Source organism: Bos mutus, chromosome 19 (genome assembly GCF_027580195.1).
Source record: "Bos mutus isolate GX-2022 chromosome 19, NWIPB_WYAK_1.1, whole genome shotgun sequence".
Classification (NCBI taxonomy): Eukaryota; Metazoa; Chordata; class Mammalia; order Artiodactyla; family Bovidae; genus Bos; species Bos mutus.
In genome coordinates, this window is record NC_091635.1 from 19,973,314 (window position 1) to 19,991,749 (window position 18,436).

The 18,436-nt window shown below is 53.1% G+C and overlaps 1 protein-coding gene across 1 annotated transcript in view; it reads left to right on the forward strand.

Annotated features, from left to right (window-relative positions):
* LRRC75A (leucine rich repeat containing 75A) overlaps nt 1-18,436 on the forward strand; it is a 34,460-nt gene that overhangs the window by 9,383 nt on the left and 6,641 nt on the right. The window contains exon 2 of the mRNA XM_070389547.1: nt 13,174-13,302. Coding sequence (XP_070245648.1) covers nt 13,174-13,302 — 129 coding nt within the window. The remainder of the gene's footprint in view (nt 1-13,173; nt 13,303-18,436) is intronic.

The window sequence follows — 18,436 nt, forward strand, 5'->3', positions numbered from 1 at the left end:
GAGACCCTGGCAGGAAGCTCTGGGCCTTCGTGGGCCTGTTGCTCGGGCCCTTTCACTCCACCCACCTCCACCTGCACGGCCGCCCTCCCAGAGTCCCTGGAAAATGAGGACAAACTCTGTGACTCCCGGAGACGGGCAGAACCGCTCCCTCCCCAGGGACGCTGCCCTGGCCCTGCAGTCTCTGGGACTCACCGACCTCTCGGTGCTGCTGGCTGTGGCCCCAGGCTCTTCTGCTTGTGGGGCAGTGAGGCCCCGAGGAGGAGTGGGGTGGGGCGGAGTCTGCCGGCCAGAGCTCCTTCCCTGGTCCACTCCTGCCCTCCCCACTGCCCAGAGAAGAGGCCTTGGGGAAGTGGGCAGGGCTCACCCTCAGCAGGAGCCTGGGGGGCCTTTTCCTCCTCTCCCTGCACTTCCCCCCGAGCCCCGCACCTGGGTGTGAGCTGGATTCGAGCTGGACTTCCCATCCCGTGTGACTCATCTCTGCTCTTGGAGGCTGTGCCTGGGGCCTTGCCTCTGACCTAGAGATTGAAAGTGGTAAAGACCCTTTGGGTTCCCTGGTGGCCTAGTGGTTAGGACTTGGGGCCTTCACTGTGGAGGCCTGGGTTCAACCCCTGGTTGGGGAACCATCTTACATGCCAAAATAAAAAAAAAAAAAAAGTAAAGTGGTAAAGACTCTCAGTGTGCGGGGGCGGTTGATTTTATGTGCCTTCTTGGTGAGGTCATGGTACCCAGTTTCTGGTGAGATGTGAGTCTAGATTTTACTGCAAAGATATTTTTAAGATGATATTAGCATTAAATCAGGCTTTCCTGGTGGCTCAGATGGTAGAGAATCTGCCTGCAGTTTAGGAGACCCAGGTTGGATCCCTGGGTCAGGAAGATCCCCTGGAGAAGGGAATGGCTCCTTACTCCAGTATTCTTGCCTGGAGAATCCCGTGCCTGGTGGAGCCTGGTGGGCTACAGTCCATGGGGTCACAGAGAGCAGGGCAAACTGAGTGACTAGCACACATGCAGCAGCAGCGTTAAATCAGTCAACCTTGAGTAAACAGGCGGCCTTCCACATGTGGGTGGGCCTTGTCCGATCGGTTGAAGACCTTGAGAGGAGAGGCTGGGGGCAGGGTTGCTGTATTTAGACTGAGGAGGTGGTGGCAGCAGCTCTTCCTGGGGTCCCAGCCTGCCGTCCAGATTTCAGATTGGCCAGATCCCATGGTCACTATTCCTTACACCTCCCTCCCTCCTCTCCCTCTCATCTACTCACACCCTATCAGTTCTGTTTCTCTGGACAACCTTGACTTACATATGTTCTCCAAGGGCTGGCAGCTGTGGGAGGTGGAGTAAGAAATTCCAGGGCCCACTCCACCCCTGTCTCTGCCACTTGCTCACAACCCTCAGGTCCTTGACTTCTCACCCTGAGAAACAGGCTATTTCCATGAGATGTGTCCTGCTTGGAAAGCAGGTTGTCAGGGAGCCAGATAGAAGGAGCCTGGAAGTCACCCCCGCCACCTCTTTGTCACCTACATTTCCCTCCACAATGGACCAAACCTTTCATTTAAAATGGACAACATTAACCACAAGAGAGACAAATGGGCTTAAGTGCACTTCGGAAGGCTTCAGCGACAGATTATTTCCTAAGTAGAGATCTGGAGGATGCAGGATGGATGACAGAGTGCTGAGAATCCATCGAGTGTAGGAGCCGGTAGACCTCAGGGACCCGCTGGCCCCAGTCTTTCTGTAGAATCCCAGACCCACAAGATGCGGGGCTGGTTGGGACTGGAAAGGAAGATTGGGGTGTATAATAGTGGGAATGCCACCAACCTTTCAGAGTCATAAAGCACAGTAGCTGAAAGGTCCGATGGGGGGAATGCAGTGCTATTTGCTGAATTTCTTCTATGGGTTCCAAACCCTGGTGATCCAGGCCTCTTCTGCTGTTCTCTCCCACTTTCTGGGAAGAAAGAGCTGGTGACAAGCTCACTTGTAGGTGGGGGTGCTGTCGTACAGCGGGACAGGAGGGTGCCCAGGGCCACACTGACCTAGGGGCTAACTCAAGCCTGGGTCTGGGGGCTCCTATCATGCCCCAGCAGAGCCTGGGTGGACCCGTGACCACAGAGAGCAGAGCAGACCCCCTCAGGCCTACTGGGCCTCCAGCTGATTTTATGATTTTCTGAAGAGAAAGCATCCTTTTGTTATTTATTTGTTGCTACTGCTGCTTCTTGGATTTTAATTGAATTACACTTGGCAGTGGTCAGACATGTGTTTTCCAGAGGCCTGCTTTGTGCAAAGGGTGTCTATTTTAAAGACTTCAAAGTTAAAACACAAACAGCATGCAGCCATGAAGCCACCCTGCTGCATCCTGGCGGGGAGAGCAGACCCGCGGGCACTTGTCACGGTTGAGGAGGGGTGCCTGCCCACCTTCAGACCCCACAGGGCCAGTGGTCATGGGAGCACAGGAGTCATCAGCCACCCCTGGGGGATGAGAACGGGCCCATGAGAGCCCGTTCATGAGAACGGGGATGGGACCAGAGCCCATCCTTGCCCCTCAGCCAGGTGGGTCAGCAGGCAGGGGGCAGTGGTGACTGGGGCCTGCGGGGAGGCCTGCCAGCAGTGCCCGTGGGTATCTCCTGGGCTCCAGCTCCTCCCCTGCACCCGGCAGGAGTGGGCTCGCCAGCAAGCAGGCCAGCACTGGCACGTTTCCTTCAAGGAGAGGCCGGGGCAGAGATTGCTTTCGTGACTTTTGCTTTGCTGTTTGGTGTTTCCAAAGTCTGAGTGTGTGGGTGTGGGTGTGGGCACACTCAATACCTCTTTCCCCAGGGACACAAGGACAAGGACAGCTGCCTGCCAACCGACTTCGGCCTCGTTGTTGTGTCCCTGGGAGGTTTACAGGGTCCTTGGGGCCTTTTTGTGCAGACACCACACGCTCCACACACACACACATTAATATATACACACATACAAACTGCACAAACATACACAAACACCCCATTTACATATACACACCCATCCATACACATATACACACATGTACATACACACTTGCCCTACACACATATATGTATACACACATATATATACACACATGTACACACAGTGCTCATGGGTGCTTGATTTTCTCAGTTATGATTCACTATATTGAACTGAAAAACTTAAAGCCTACCATTTCCCTAACATTTTAAGTTTAATCTACAAATGCCATTATTTTGTTTATGAATCTAGTAGATTTCAATGGTCACATTTAAGGGTAGGAGGCTTATAACTTCATTAACTAAATTTATTTAGATATCTTAGTGTTCTTACAAATTTAATATGTCCAGTTTTCCTAAGTTTGTAAATAGCCATCCTAAAAAGCAGGACTTTCCCAAGCTCCTAAGCAGTTCTTAAAATGTAACATATTAAGCTTATAAATAGGGTAGATATGAAGTTCTGTTAAACATTTCAAAACTGTCACAGACTTGGCCAAATCCTCCCTTGGCAGGCTGCTTAAAATCATAAGCCCAACCTCAGTTACTCACTTACCCCTTTCAAATTGGAATGCAGGTCTCATTTGTTAGGTTCTCTGACTTACCTGATTCTCTGTGTATGGGAGCTAAGTCCCTTCCGTTGTGTCTTTGCGATCCCATGGACTGTAGCCCACCAGGCTCCTCTGTCCATGGGGTTCTCCAGGCAAGAATACCGGAGTGGGTTGCCGTGCCCTCCCTGAGGGGATCTTCCGGACCCAGGGATTGAACCGGAGTCTCCTAAATCTCCTGCTTTGGCAGGCAGTTTCTTTGGGAAGCCCACTTGATCCTCTAAAAGGTTACAAATGTGTAAGATGTCAGATTGACACATTTCTGAGGTATCTGAGCTACTTCACTCCCGTTATGTCCTGGTTGATTCAACCCTGTCTGAGTTAAGGACACTGTCAAGGGAGCAGGGGAGCCACAGGCCCAGTGCCACCTCCAGGGGGTGGTCTCCAAAGTCCTCCAGTTTCCTCCTTCTGCAGTCCTCCACCTCCACCTCCCACCCCCAGACTTTTCCTCCTCCAACTCCCCATCCGGGTGGCTTCCTCTCTGGGTTGGGTTCTGTCTGTCGTTGTTCCTCTCATGGTCTTTCCCAGAGCTTTCCTCCCTCGAGGCCCCACCTCTTCAGCTTCCTCCTGGATGTCCTCCTGGACAGCGCACGCTGCACACCCTTGGCTCCAGGATCTTGCATCCAAGGCCACACTAACGATGATTCCCAGGGAGCCAGAAGGGAGAGAGAGTCCTTAGAGAGCCCTTCCCTCCTGGTACAGAAATCCTGCCACCACTGAGCTAAGAGATCTCTCTGCTTCTTACATACCTCCAGGGCCTGTGAACTCATCACTTGATTTTTTTTTTTTAGTTGTAGTAAAGCATAGATGACATAAAACTTCCTTTAACCAACGTTGAGGAGTACAGTTCAGTGACATTAAGCACATCCACATTGTCATGCAACCGTCCACCTCCAGAACTTCGTTTTCCCAAACTACAACTCTGTCCACATTAAACACCAGCTCTGCACCACCTCCCCCAGCCCCTGGCAGCCTCCATCCTACTTCCTGTTTCTATGGATTCAGCTCCTCTAGGGACCTCATATGAGTGGAATAATACAGTCTGAGACCCTTCTGTGATTGGCTTACTTCATTTAGCATGATGTCCTCAAGGTTCATTCTGTTGGAGCATGTGTCAGAATGTTTTTTTCCTAATAATCTATTTAATCATTTGTGGCTATGCTGGGTCTTTGTTGCTGCACGTGGGCTTGTCTGTAGTTTCAAAGAGCAGGGACTACTCTATAGTTGCTGTGCTTCAGCTTCTCATTGCACATGCTTCTCTTGTTGCAGAGCACGGGCTCTGTAGTTACGGCTCCCAGGCTTTAGAGCACAGACTCAGTAGTTGTGGGGCACTGGCTTAGTTGTTCCACAGCATGTGGGATCTTTCCAGACCAGGGATCGAACCCAAGTCTCCCACACTGGTGAGCAGATTCTTTACCACGGAGCCACCAGGGATGCCCATTGATTTCTTTTACCACTTGTTTTTTTAAATATTCTTTCTTATATTGGGCTTGGAGCCATCTCAGGGAGCATCTCTGACCAGCCCAGTCCCGCCTCTGGGAGCAGACAGCAAGGGAGAGTGTGTTGGGGTACACTCATCCAGAGAGGACCCAGGACCGGTGAAAACAGCAAGGATGTTTCTGCTGGTGATGCTCCCAGGTGCCTGCAGCTGTGCTCCTGCCCGAGGTCAGCAGCAGTCAGAGGAGAAAAGGGCTCCAGCCCACTTGGCCTGACCTTTTCTTTTCATCCAGGTGCATCACTGAGAAACACGTCACCTCCTTTCCATCTGTTGTCTCCCAGGACTTCTAATTTGGTGACTTGTTATTGTCTAGTTGCATCTGACTCTTTGCCACCCCGTGGACTGTAGCCCCCCAGGCTCCTCTGTCCATGAGATTATCCCCGGAAGAATACTGGAGTAGGTTGCCATGTCCAACTCCAGGGTATCTTCCTAACCCAGGGATCAGACCCAGGGATCAAACCCATGTCTTCCTGAATTGGCAGGTGGGTTCTTTACCACTGAGCCATCAAGAGAAACTCTTTGGTGACTTGGAACAACAGAAGCTTATTCTCTCACAGTTCTGGAGACCAGAAGTCTCAAGTCAAGCCCAGTCTCCCCTGAGGCTGACGGTTGTGGCTGCATCACTTCAGTCTCTGCCTCCATCTTCCTGTCCCCTTCTCCCCTGTATCTGTCTCTTATCAGATACCTGTTGTTGGGTTCAGGGCCCACCTGGATAAGCCAGGATGATCTCATCTTGAGGACTTTAAGGTAATCAATCTGCAAAGACCCTTTTTCCAAATGAGACATCATTCACACATTCCAGGGACTGAAATTATGGACTTGTCTTTCAGGGGCTACCATTTAACTAGTGCATCCGTTTCGGTTTCTTGCACTCTGTGTGTGCTTGGCCCCAGGTGTCTCCTCCATCCCCATCGGCATTTTAAGACTCTGCCCACCTTCCTTTTGTATTGTTCTCATGGCAAGAATACTGGGGTGGTTTGCCGTTCCTCCTCCAATACTTTGGCCACTGATGTGAAGAGCCGACTCACTGGAAAAGACCCTGATGCTGGGAAAGACTGAGGACAGGAGGAGAAGGGGGCGACAGAGGACGGTTGGATGGCATCACCAACCCTATGGACATGAATTTGAGCAAACTCCGGGAGATAGTGAAGGACAGGGAAGCCTGGCGTGCTGCAGTCCACGGGGTCACAAAGAGTCAGACACGACTGAGCAACTGAACAACAACAGCCACCTTCCTTGGAGGCCATTGTCTTCATTCAGCGAGCAGCTGCCTGGTGTCTGCACGGGGTCCCTGCCTGTGGAGATCCTCTAGCTTCTTCTCCTGGTGGGTACCCGACAGTTCCAGTCCCTCTCCTGGGAATCCTCAAGGCGGCTAGAATGTCAAGGGGGAGGGGAAACAGAGCTGGCTACCCAGGCGAGGCCAGTACCCAGTCTGTGTCCTTCCCCAGAGGAGTGACCTCTGATGCACTGGGCCCAGGAGGAGACCAGCAGCCTGCCGGCTCCCTGCTTGCCCTCTGGACTAATTACTGTCCTCAAGAGGACCCTGTTTGCTCACAGCCTCATTACCCACCCCGAGCACGAGAGCACAAGCGCACAGGCTCCGGCGGCTCCAGTGCCAGCTGTCCGCTTTTGCTGGTTAATATGCGGACCCGGCCGCCCGCTCCCTCCCCAGACTGTGTTACTGCAGAAGCCGCAGCTTCATGCCTGGAAGAGAGAGACAGAAACAAGCTCGCTTCCTGCAGGGCCTCCCTCCTGGAAACAGGCTTGAAACCTGGAACTTAAAAGGGAAGGGGGTGGTTGTGGTTTAAAATAGCATGTGCGTGGCAGCCTCCTGTGTGGCTTCCCCCAGCTTTCCCCTAAAATACCTGAGGAGACACGCCAAAAAAAGATGAAAATTCCTGAAAACAGAGACAGGTGGGCAGCCTAGGAGGATCTCCCTCTTGCTCTGTTGAGACAGACGGAGCCACCCAGCTCCCCCAGGAAGCTGAGGTCTCCTGGGGGAAAGGGAGCCCTTCTCCCCAATCTGAGGAAGTCAGGCGGCCACCCTTCCCCTTGAGAGTGACGGTTTGGGGGTCGACAAAGCACTGCTGGAGTCCTCCCCTGCCTGCACCCTCCCCGTGCTTCTCTGAGTGTATTCAGAGAAAGTGGCCCTCAGACGCCACCTCCACCAGGCAGGCAGAATGGGGAAACCCGAGAGCCGTGGCCACCGGAAGTCCACTGTGGCCCCTGGGCTCGGCCAGGGACAGGGAGGTCCTGGGATACTGACCACATAGTGACTTTCCGCAGACCTCATTTTTGAAGTATGGGAGACCCAGTCCATGGTGATGGGCAAAGATACCCCTCCCCAAGGTCAGAGTTGCACTGGCTCAGTGTCCCGAATGTGGCCTCCAGCCAAGCTGGCCTCCTTACAAACCAAAACCTGAGAGGTGGACTCAGCTCTTCCCCCAGGAAGGCAGCCATGGGACAAGGTCAGAAGTTCGGCGTGTGGGTGTGGTTCACCACAACGAACAGTTATCCCACGCATGTTGGGTGTCCTACAGTTCAACTCAGTTCTGACACTCACCCAGCGAGAGTGTCCAACCCCGCAGATAAGGGCTCGGTCCCACAGGACAGCCCCCACTGCAGACTCTAGTCACAGGTCCAGGTGGTCAACTGTGCGTCTGACCGCCCAGCTCTCGGCCGTAGGTTCCCACGACCCTCTCCTCAGGTCAGATGAATTCACTTCAGTGGTTCACAGAGCTCAGGAAAACATTCTACTCATTAGTTTAACATAGTGGATGTAACTCAGGAGCTGCTCGACGGGAGAGAGGCACAGACCCAGCTGTGGGGAGGGGCAGGACCTTCCACACCCCCCTGGTGTCCACTCTCCACACCTCCCGTGCTCACAGACCCAGAAGCTCTCTGGACCCTGCACTGTGGAGATTTTCCTGAGGCTTCATCAGTCATGCTGACTGATGACCTTGCTGGCCACTGGTGACTGACTCTCTTCATCCCCCGTACCCTCCCTGGAGGCCAGGGGCTGGACTGAAATTCCCAACCTCTAATGACAAGAGCTTCCCTCGTGACTCAGATGGTAAAAACATCTGCTTGCAATGCGGGAGACCCGGGTTTGATTCCTGGGTGGGGAAGATCCCCTGGAGAAGGAAATGGCAACCCACTCCAGTACTCTTGCCTGGAACATTCCGTGGATGTAGAAGCCTCGTAGGCTACAGTCCATGGGGTTGCAAAGAGCTGGACACGACTGAGCGACTTCACTTTCACTAATGACAAGATTGGTTCCCCTGGCTACCAGCCCCATTCCCAGATGACCAAGGGACTTTCCAAAAGTCACCTCGTTAACAAAAAGCATTTTAAAATGTCATCTCATAACAAAAGTCACCTTTGTCTCTCTCATCATTGAGGAAATTCTGAGGGTTTAGGAGCTCCGTGCCAGAAAGTCCAAGTATGTATGTATTGTAAATCACAGCATCACACTAGACTTGATAGGTGGGGGGATCTCACTAGATCGCCCCTCCTTCAAGGGTGAACAAGTGGGGAAAAAATCCTGTGCGTCAGGGAAATGTGTGGAGGCCGGACCCTGACTCTGTAATGATCTATGGCAGGTTCCGGAGGAAATGAACTTTGTGAAAAAAGCACAGAATGTCATGAAAAGAGGCCAAGCTGAGATGGAAAGAAAACAACAGGGCGAGATGAAAAGGGAGATTAACGAGGAAAATAAGAATTGCAAGGATTCAGAATGCTAGCCAGCACACAGTCCTAACTAGGGGCAGTGGGAATGGGGTTGACGCTGCAGGACACGAGGTCAGTGACTGAGCAAACCCGGACCCTCCACGGGAGGGCGAGGTGGGTGGAACACGGGAAGAGAGAAAGTCAAGAGATACTCAGAGCGCGGCTTTCCTGGTGAGGAGACAGGCTCCGAAAAGTCCGTGTCCATAGATGGAAAGACCCCGACATGGAAGGAGAATTTAAAGAAAATACCCACAGCTAGAAATACCCATGGTGGGAAAAACTGTAATAACCAGGTGGGACAGGCAGGAAAAATAATTGCCACGTAAATATGCCCCCTTCTGCTCCCTCCTTTCCCAGGAAGGTGTCTGTGTTTGTCCCCTGTGTCTTAGGATCTTTTTTAAAAAGTTGTTGTCTTTGCTGTTTAGTCAGCCAGTCATGCCCGACTCTTTGCAACCCCATGAACTTAGCCCGCCAGGTTCCTCTGTCCATGGGATTTCCCAGGCAAGAATACTGGACTGGGTTGCCATTTCCTTCTTCAGAGGATCTTCTTGACCCAGGGATCAAACCGGAGTCTCCTGCGCTGGCAGGCAGATTCTTTACTGCTGAGCCACCAGGGAAGCCCATTAAAAAAAAAAAAAATGCACATCACATAAAATTTACCATCTTAACCATTTTTATGTTTCAGTATCATTAAGCTCATTCACATCATTGTGCAACCATCACACTATTGTTTCCAGAACTCTTCATATTGCAAACTGAAACTCAATCCCCTGAAACAGCAATTCCCCGGAAGCCCTTGGCCCCCACCATTCTATGCGTCTATGAATGCATAGACTCTGCGTCTATGAATGTGACTGCTTCACATGTGTGGAACCCTGCTTTTGTGACTGATTTCTTTTAGCATAAAGTCCTCAAGGATCAGCCACGGTGTAGCATATGTCATATTTTGTTCCTTTGTATGTCTGAATAACATTCCATCGCAGACATATCCCACGTTTTTATGCATGTGCCTATGGAAGTTGATGGGCGCTTGGGTTGTTTCCACCCTTTGACCATGGTGAATTGTACTGTCTCCTAGGGTACCGCCTGCTTCCATCCCTGCAGTTCCCCAAGTGTCTTTGGCATTAAGAGCCCTCTTTATACGTTCTATCTCTTTTTAAAATTGAGATATAACTGACATATGACAATTTTAAGGCATATACTGTATTGATCTGATACATTCATACTGCAGTATGGTTACCATTGTAGCATTAGCAAACACCCCTGTTTTTGTCCCATAAATAACATTTCTTCTAGTGTTGGTAACACTTAAGGTCTTATCTCTTAGAAAGCTTGATGTTTATAACACTTCTGGTGTCTTTCATGGCTGACCTGCGTGCATTTCTTTAACAGTGTACTGTGGACTTACTTATCTTCTCGTTGCAAGTACGAACCTTCAGCACCATCTCCCATGCCCCCACCCCCAGCCCCGGCGCACTGCGTTTTTCAGAGTTCAGTTCTTTTTAGATCCACATTTAAGTGCAGTCATGCAGTATTTGTCTTTGTCTTTGCCTTATCTCACTGAGCATGATGTTCCCAAGGTCCATCCACATTGTTGCAAATGGCAGGATTTCCTTCTTTCTTGTGGATGAATAGTATTCCATTGTATATAGAGACCACATCTGCCGTATCCAGTCATCCATTGATGGGCATTTAGATTGTTTCTGACTTGGCTGTCGTGAGTAACTTCTCGGTGAACATGGGCGTGCAGACATCTCCTTGGTAGTATGTTTTTGTCTCCTTTAGATGAACATCCAGAAGTGTGACTGCTGGGTTGTATGGCAGTTCTGTTTTTAATGTTGTTTATTTATTTCTGGCCACACATGTGGCTTACAGGATCTTAGTTCCCTGACCAGCACTTGAACCCGAGCCCACGGCAGTGAAAGCACTGAGTCCTAACCGTGGACTCCCGGGGAATTCTCTACTTTTAATTTCCTGAGGAATCTTTACACTCTTAAAATTATGGAGGGCCTCAAAGAGGTTTTTTTATGCATGGGTCATATCTAATAAAGGCTGTCTACCTAGAAGAAATCAAAACAAACATTTAAAATATTTATTTATTCACTCATTTAAAATTAATAAGCTCAGGACTTCCCCTGGTGTCCCGTGGTTAGGACTTCTCCTTCCAGTGCAGGGGGTGTGGGTTCCACCTCCTCTGGTTGGGGTGCTGGGATGCCACGTGCCTCATGGCCAGGAAACCAAAACCCGAAACAGAAGAAATATTGTAATAAATTCAATAAAAACTTGAAAAATGGTCCACATTAAAAAAAAAAATCTTAAAAGACTTTGATGTTTCTAAGCCCAGAAGAAATTCTTTAAAAAAAAATAAATAAAAAAGTTAATAAGCTTGCATGTGGAAAAAGTAAATTTTTGTGAAAATATATTTTCCAAAAGAAAAAATACAGTGAAGAGAGCCACACTGTTTCAGAGTGTTGTGAATCTCTCGTGTGTGGCTGGCTTGGAAGACAGCTGAACCCTCATACCTGCTGCTCTGTGTTTAATCTCTTGCAGTAGGCTGTTTTGGTTGAAGTCGACAGAGAAAATTTTATCATGCCGATTTGGAAAAGAGGACCTCACAGAACCCCTGAAAGGGTCTTGAGGGTCACCCCTCATGCTTTGAGAAACGCTGTGTGAATCTCTGGTTGCTTTTTGGAAAGCCATACCCCTCACCTTTCCCGCCGGAGTGAGCCCCCAAACCTGGTTCTTCAAGCTCAGGTGGGGGCCCCACCTCTTCGAGATGGCACATGCTGGCCATTGACCCGCTTGGTCCCAGGTCAGGGATAGTCTCCATGCCAAGCTGCCCACAGCAGTGACTCTGGGGTACCTGCTGATGTGCCCAGGTTTCCTGATGAGGAACCTCACATGCACAGGTCCTAGAGATGGCACCATTTAGACCCATAATGAGGAAGCCAGGATTCTCCTCACTGCCTGGTATTTGCAAGGCAGACCAGCCCCTCCCAGGCCAAAGCTATGCCCCGGGCAGCCTGGAGGAGCCGCATGTGAATGTGATTCTTGCACCCCCCATCCCCCCACCCCCACATGCAGCCAGAGCAGAGCGTCAAGGTCCCTGGTGGGCAGGGTCAGTAGGACTGTCAGTGTGGTCATGACACATTTGTCTCCAGTACACTGGCTTGGTAGGGGACATGGAGAGGACACCAGGGATGCCGGAAGTGGCCCAAGGTCCTCGGGATGTGTGACGTGCTCTGAAGTAGCACAGGCACCCCATGGACCTACGTGGGGTCAAAAGTGTAGTGTTAGTCGCTCAGTCGTGTTGGACTTTTTGCGACCCATGGACTGTGTAGCCCACCAGGCTCCTCTGTCCATGGAGTTCTCCAGGCAAGAATACTGGAGTTGGCGGCTATTTCCTCCTCCAGGAGGTGGGGTCCAAGTAAAGAAATAAAGCAATAAAAGCGCAGCAACCTCTCTCCAGCCCCGTCTGGCCTTTCCCTGTTGCAGCTTCTCATAACCCGGCGCCCCGGGACCTCGGGAGCCCCACCCCAGCTGGAATTCACAGGGCGGGGTGGCCGTGACTCACTTACCCAGAGCGCGTGATCAGGGCCATGTCTGCCTTCCTGGGGAGACCCCCTCCCCACCCCCTTCCTTCCTTCCACCCTCGGCCCCCTCCCCAGCGACAGTTTCATGACTCCAGATAAGAGCTGCCCAGAGAGCCACTGTCAGCAGGCTGGGAGGGGTCCAGACTGACAGAGAGGATGGGGACGTGGCCCTGGGGGTGGGGGGCCTCTGGGAATGAGCAACTTACATCCTCCCACACCTGCCCCGGCGTCCTGGGTGAGTAGGTCGGGTCTTCTTGGTCCTTCCAGGATGGGATGACTTCTACTGGCCTGGAGAGGACGGGGGTGGGAAGATAGGGTAGGGCTGGTAGGAACCCAAGAAACCCAAGCAGCCATCCGGTCCAGGTTTTTCAGAGTTTGGCATTAGAACTGCCTTAAAAAAAAAAAAAAAAAAAAACTGAAGGACAGCGAGCAGAGCAGCTCTGCTGAGAGCTGGGCCCAAAGATTTGCTGACCCTTGGCCTCCCTCTTGTCTTATCAGCCCCAAGACCTGGGGACACGGTTTGGTAACTGCTGGCATAGTCCATCTGCCCATTTCACAGGTGGGGAAACAGACCCCAGGAGGGAGGAGGTCTCTCATCCACATATGGACAGTCTGAATTCCAATTCCTACCTTCCCAGCCTCGCCTGCCACACAGAGTGAAAACGCGCTCAGTCGTGTCTCTTTGCAACCCCAGGGACTGTAACCCACCTCCACAGGCTGCCCCGGGTGTGCTGGGCGGGGCTCCAGGGCAGGGTAGGGGGGCCTCGCTGATCTCTGGCCATCCTCCCCTCTTGCAGGACCTGGGCATGGAGTCGACCTCGCTGGACGACGTCCTGTACCGCTACGCCAGCTTCAGGAACCTGGTGGACCCCATCACGCACGACCTCATCATCAGCCTGGCTCGCTACATCCACTGCCCCAAGCCGGTAGGGCAGCCATGGTCTGAGCCAGCCAGGTCTGGGGTGTGAGGCGAGCACCTTCCTGGGCAGAACAGCCCGGTGCCTGGGGTGGGGGGCTGGTCAATGCTGCCCAGGCCCCTCATGCAGGCACCTGAGGCCCAGCGTCCATAGTAAAGGCTACACGCCTGCACCCTCAGTACTGGCTTTGTTCGGCCCACCAGGTGCATCAAATCTGGATTCATTGCCAACATTTCAAAGTATTTCACACAATCCCCATATTGGCTGCCCTTGGAAAATGGGGTCTAAAGCCTGGAGCTGAGTAGCTGCCCCTGTTGTCTGGGGCCAGGGCTGCCATGTACAATTGTATAGTTTGCATCCTGCACAGAGACACGTGCACAGAGTGGGTGGGGCAGGAGGAGACAGCTCAGTCCAAGCCCTCTCTCTGCCCACCAGCCATGGGCACAGGGGCAGGACCACATCCACCAAGAGGTGAGCTCTGTCTAGTTTGCACAAAGGTGCTGTGTGAGGGTAGCCGTGGCCCTGCCCGCCGTTCAGTTCACCACACTCCCCACCACATCCACTGGTCTTCCTTTCTGGACCGAGTGTCATTTTACACGCACCCGCTTCACTCAGGTCCACTTCCTGCCTGACTCCGCGGCTCTCCAGGCTCTGTGGGCGCGGCCCAGCCCCTCGGGGTGAGAGATCCGTTCCCCTTCCCGCTGGCTCCACAGTCCAGGCCGGGACCCGGGCAGGGAGGGGACAGCCACAGCAGGAAAGCTGCCCACTTAGGCTTTCCTCTCTGTTTTGGTGTCTTCTCTCCCATCCCTCAATTTCCAGCAGTTTCTAAAAAACATGCTTCCTTGTAGCAGGAGGAAGAAGCAGGAAGCCAGGGCAGGGTGGAGGAGTCCTGGGATGGGCCCCACTTTAGGGTAGAACCAAGATCAGAGCAAGAGGTGGTTCCCAGGTCCACCCTGCACCTGGCCTGGGTGCCCAGGGGCTGAACCTTGCTCGAGGGCGGCACCCCCATCTGGAGCTCTGTCTAGGGCCTTTTCTCTGGCTTCCAGAGTGTCTGGTGCCAAGACTCCTAGGTGGAGGGCTAGACGAGGAGGGCTGGGGGTCAGTTGGGGCAGGTGTGGGGGCGGCCGCCGCAAAGCCGGCAGGTTCTGGTTGTCCAGGCAGGGGCACAGCAGAGAAGGGTCGGGCACAAAGTTGGGAACAATGGACCCTGGGCGATCTGCACGGGGCACCTGTGTTGTCCACCTGTCAGCACGTCCCGGCAGTCCTAGTTCTCTAATGTGTCGGGGCCGTGTCCAAGGCCCTCCTCCTCAGGCTGCTGGAAGAGCCTCCAGCTGGACTCTGGGCTCCGCTACTGACTCTAGGCTCTGCTCCTGGCTCCATGCCCTCTCTGCCCTTCTGTGCAGAGGTAAACTGCATCACCAGGAACCTCCTGAAAAGCCTTCTGTACGGTGCTGTGATTTAAGGAACTCGCGGATCCCTCCTCTAGACCCACCTGAATCTCCCCTCCCATCACTCCCCACTCTGCTCCAGCCCCCACGCTCCTCTCTTCCTCGGCATCCAGATTCTCTCCAACCTTCAGGACTCTGCTGCCTCCTGCCCCAGCTCTCCTCTCCTCCTTTCAGACTCAGCCTAAGCATTGCCTCTCAGAGGCCTTCTTAGCCCAGCCTCCCTTCAGTAGGTCTCTGATCAGCATCTACCTCACGCCCCGTTTATTTTCTCATTCCGCTCACTGGCCTCTGAAATTATCCTGCTTACATGTTTGTTGGCTTAGTGGCTGCTCTGCCCACTAGAATATAAACTCCGGAGGGGCAAGAGAGGACGTCCGCCTGTTCACAGTCATCCTGCTCCTGGCACAAGCAGGTGACACATTCCACTGTGCATTAGAGGATGAGATGGTTGGATGGCATCATTGACTCGATGGACACGAGTTTGAGCAAGCTCCGGGAGATGGTGAAGGACTGGGAAGCCTGGCATGCTGCAGTCCATGGAGTCTCAAAGAGAGATTTGACTTAGCGACTGAATAGCAACAATAAGAGATTATTTCCAGGGTTGTGGGCAGGAAGAAGGGAATGGACCATGGACCGCGGCCACTGAGACACCTGAGACCAGCAGCAGGAAGTTGTTACTGAGGAAGGGCTGTGGGCAGAGCTGTTTGCCGGAGCCGGGAGGAGAACGCCTCTCCCAAAATCGCCCTGTATCTTCCTTTTTTTCTTTCTTTGTTTCTTTTTTTATACTTTATTGTGTTTTCTGTTGCTGCATAACAAATCACCCTAAAATGTGGTGGCTTAAAGCAACGGACTTATATCGTTTTACCATCTCTATAGGCGGGGGATTCAGGAACAGCAGCAGCTCGGGGTCTAGCTGGGGGCTCGGGACACTGGCCGAGGCTGCAAGTGTCTGGAGGCTGGAAGGGGACTGACAGGATGGCGCGCCCCCCATGGCTAATGGCGGGAGGCCTCAGCTTTCTGCCCGCGGCCCGTCCACTGCTTGAGCTCCCTCATGTCAGGGCAGCTGGCTTATCCCAGAGCGGGTGATGCCCGAGAGCAAGGGAGAAGCACAGTGTCTTCTGAGCCAGCCTCAGATGTCACATGCTGTCACTGCCGTAGTGGATCGTCCCATCAGCCCTGACGCGGGTGGAAGGAGGTTATACACGCCCAGGAGTCCGGCATCTGTGGGGCCGTCTTGGAGGCTGACTGAAGCAGGGCAGGAACAAGAAGAGTTAATCCCAGGCCTTTCTCTCCTGCCCTCAGACCTCCCTCCCATTAGCTGATCACACTGGCAGTCAGGAGCAAGAGGGCCAGTGATGCGGTCTGTCCGTAAGAGCTCAGCCTGTCCAGCACAGAGAACAGAGAGTGGATAGGGGGAGGAGTAGACAGAAAGCCCAGCACAGTCTCAGTGTCTGGAGCAGCGTCCAGCACACAGTAGGCAGGGCAGCCGTGTTTGATGAATGAATGAGGAAGCCTTGGGTGCAGAGTGGTGGAAGGCTCTGCTTGTTATGCCCTGGGGTCGGGGGTGAAGACAGCAGATGGCATCGGAAGGGGCCTGACCCCGTCTGGAGGGGCCTGCAGGTCTGCCATGGGCCTCTCCCCTGACAGGTCAGTGAACCCCTCAAGCAGGGTCTTTTCTGGGGCCTCCGGTCAGCAGCACTGGGCAGGTGCCCGGTCACCCCAACTTGTGCCACACCCCTCCCCCTCCTTCCTTTTCCACAGGTGGGAGGAAAGCCTAGAAAGCAGATTCCGCAACCTGCCTGCCACAACCCTCTGCTGTGGGTTAAGACTCTTTGCAAGTAACAGAAGCCCATGCAGGCTGCCTCAAGCCACGAAGAGGGCTTATCCTTCCTATACTGAGGGGGCTCGTGGGGCCCAGCGGCAGCACAAGCTGGGAAGAGGCCCTGGGACCCCAACCAGCACAGACACCTACCCCCCACCTCTGCTCCTGCCCGCCTCCTCACCCCCTCTCCCCATGTCTCAGGGTTGCCCGGGGCTCCCGAGTTGACTTGTCAGGGTTGAGCCCCTGAGGAGTCTTGTCTGAAGTCAGGATTCCAGCGCCCCCTTCTGGACCGTCAGCGGTGGCTTGGGAGTGGGGTCTGGTCCCACAGAGGGGCTGCTGGGCCTCACGGCTTTCAAAGAGGCCTTCTTCCTTGCCTCCCCGCTTCCCTCCTCCGCCAGGCCAGTCCTGCTTAGCTGTTCCTGCAGGCAGAGGCCTGGAGTGGGAAAACAAGTGAGCTTGCTTGAGGCTTTCCTAGTTGCAAAGGATAGAAGCACCCTGGACTCACTTTGGAGAAAGATTCATTACCTGAGGGCAGAGCAGAACCCAGCCTCAGAGTGACTGCAGGGTTTGTGTCCTGATGCCAGCCTTCACCTCGCCTGGCCGGCCATCCTCTCGACTTCTTGTTTCCGCATTTGTCAAGCCGGATTACAGGGGCACCCATCTCATGCGATGGCTGTGATTACAGGATTGGGATGAAGGAGAAGCCAGAGGCAGTGCCCAGTGTCTAGTAGATAATATAAGTCACTGAATCTTAGTTCAGACAAGCGGAGGCGCTCTCACCCCTGACGACTCGGGCTCACGTTTGGCCTCAGGCCCCGTGCAAATTGACCACCTCTCCAGTCCCTGCTTAGTAAACAAGAGCCCAGGCCCAGCTTGGAGGCCTCGCCCTGTGCGCGGCTGCCCCCTGGTGGCGATGCCGGCGCAGTGCGGCGGCTGCTTTGCCGCCTCTTTTTCTGTTTCTTTGCCGACAAAGGTCCGTCTAGTTAAAGCTATGGTTTTTCCAGTAGTCATAGATGGATGTGAGAGTTGGGCTATAAAGAAAGCTGAGCGCCGAAGAATTGATGCTTTTGAACTGTGGTGTTGGAGAACACTCTTGAGAGTCCCTTCGACTGGAAGGAGATCAAACCAGTCAATCCTAAAGGAAATCAGTCCTGAATATTCATTGGAAGGACTGATGCTGAAGCTGAAACTCCAATACTTTGGCCACCTGATGTGAAGAACTGATTCATTGGAAAAGACCCTGATGTTAGGAAAGATTGAAGGCAGGAGGAGAAGGGGACAGCAGAGGATGAGATGGTTGGATGGCATCACTGATGCAATGGACATGAATTTGAGCAAGCTCCGGGAGTTGGTGATGGTCAGGGCAGCCTGGCGTGCTGCAGTCCATGATGTTGCAAAGAGTCAGACAAGACTGAGCGACAGAACTGAACTTTCTGTTTCTTCCTTCTGGCCAAGAAGTTTGAGGGACAGTCTGTGGCTCCCAATTTTGGAACCCCTGAGAAGTGGTCAGAGGTTAAGGTTAGGGCTAGGAGCTCGTTTCTCAGTTTTGGAATAGCCCGGCTGGTCCCGGGGGTGATCCTGGGCAGACTACCACATCCCACCCCACTGGTCCACCTGGCAGCACAGGGGAATCTCGGCTGAGGTCGGGAGGGGAGGCGTTAAAAGTCCCAGTGCCCACCCATCACTGGGGATGGCCCAGGCAGCTGTGTTCTCTAAAGCTCTGGGTGATCCTGATGTACAAGGGTCCTAGGGACAGGGAACTTCCCTGGTGATCCAGTGGCACAGACTCCTTGCTCCCAATGCAGGGGGCCTGGGTTTGATCCTAATCAAACTAGATTCTGCATGCCACAACTAAAGATCCCACATGCTACAT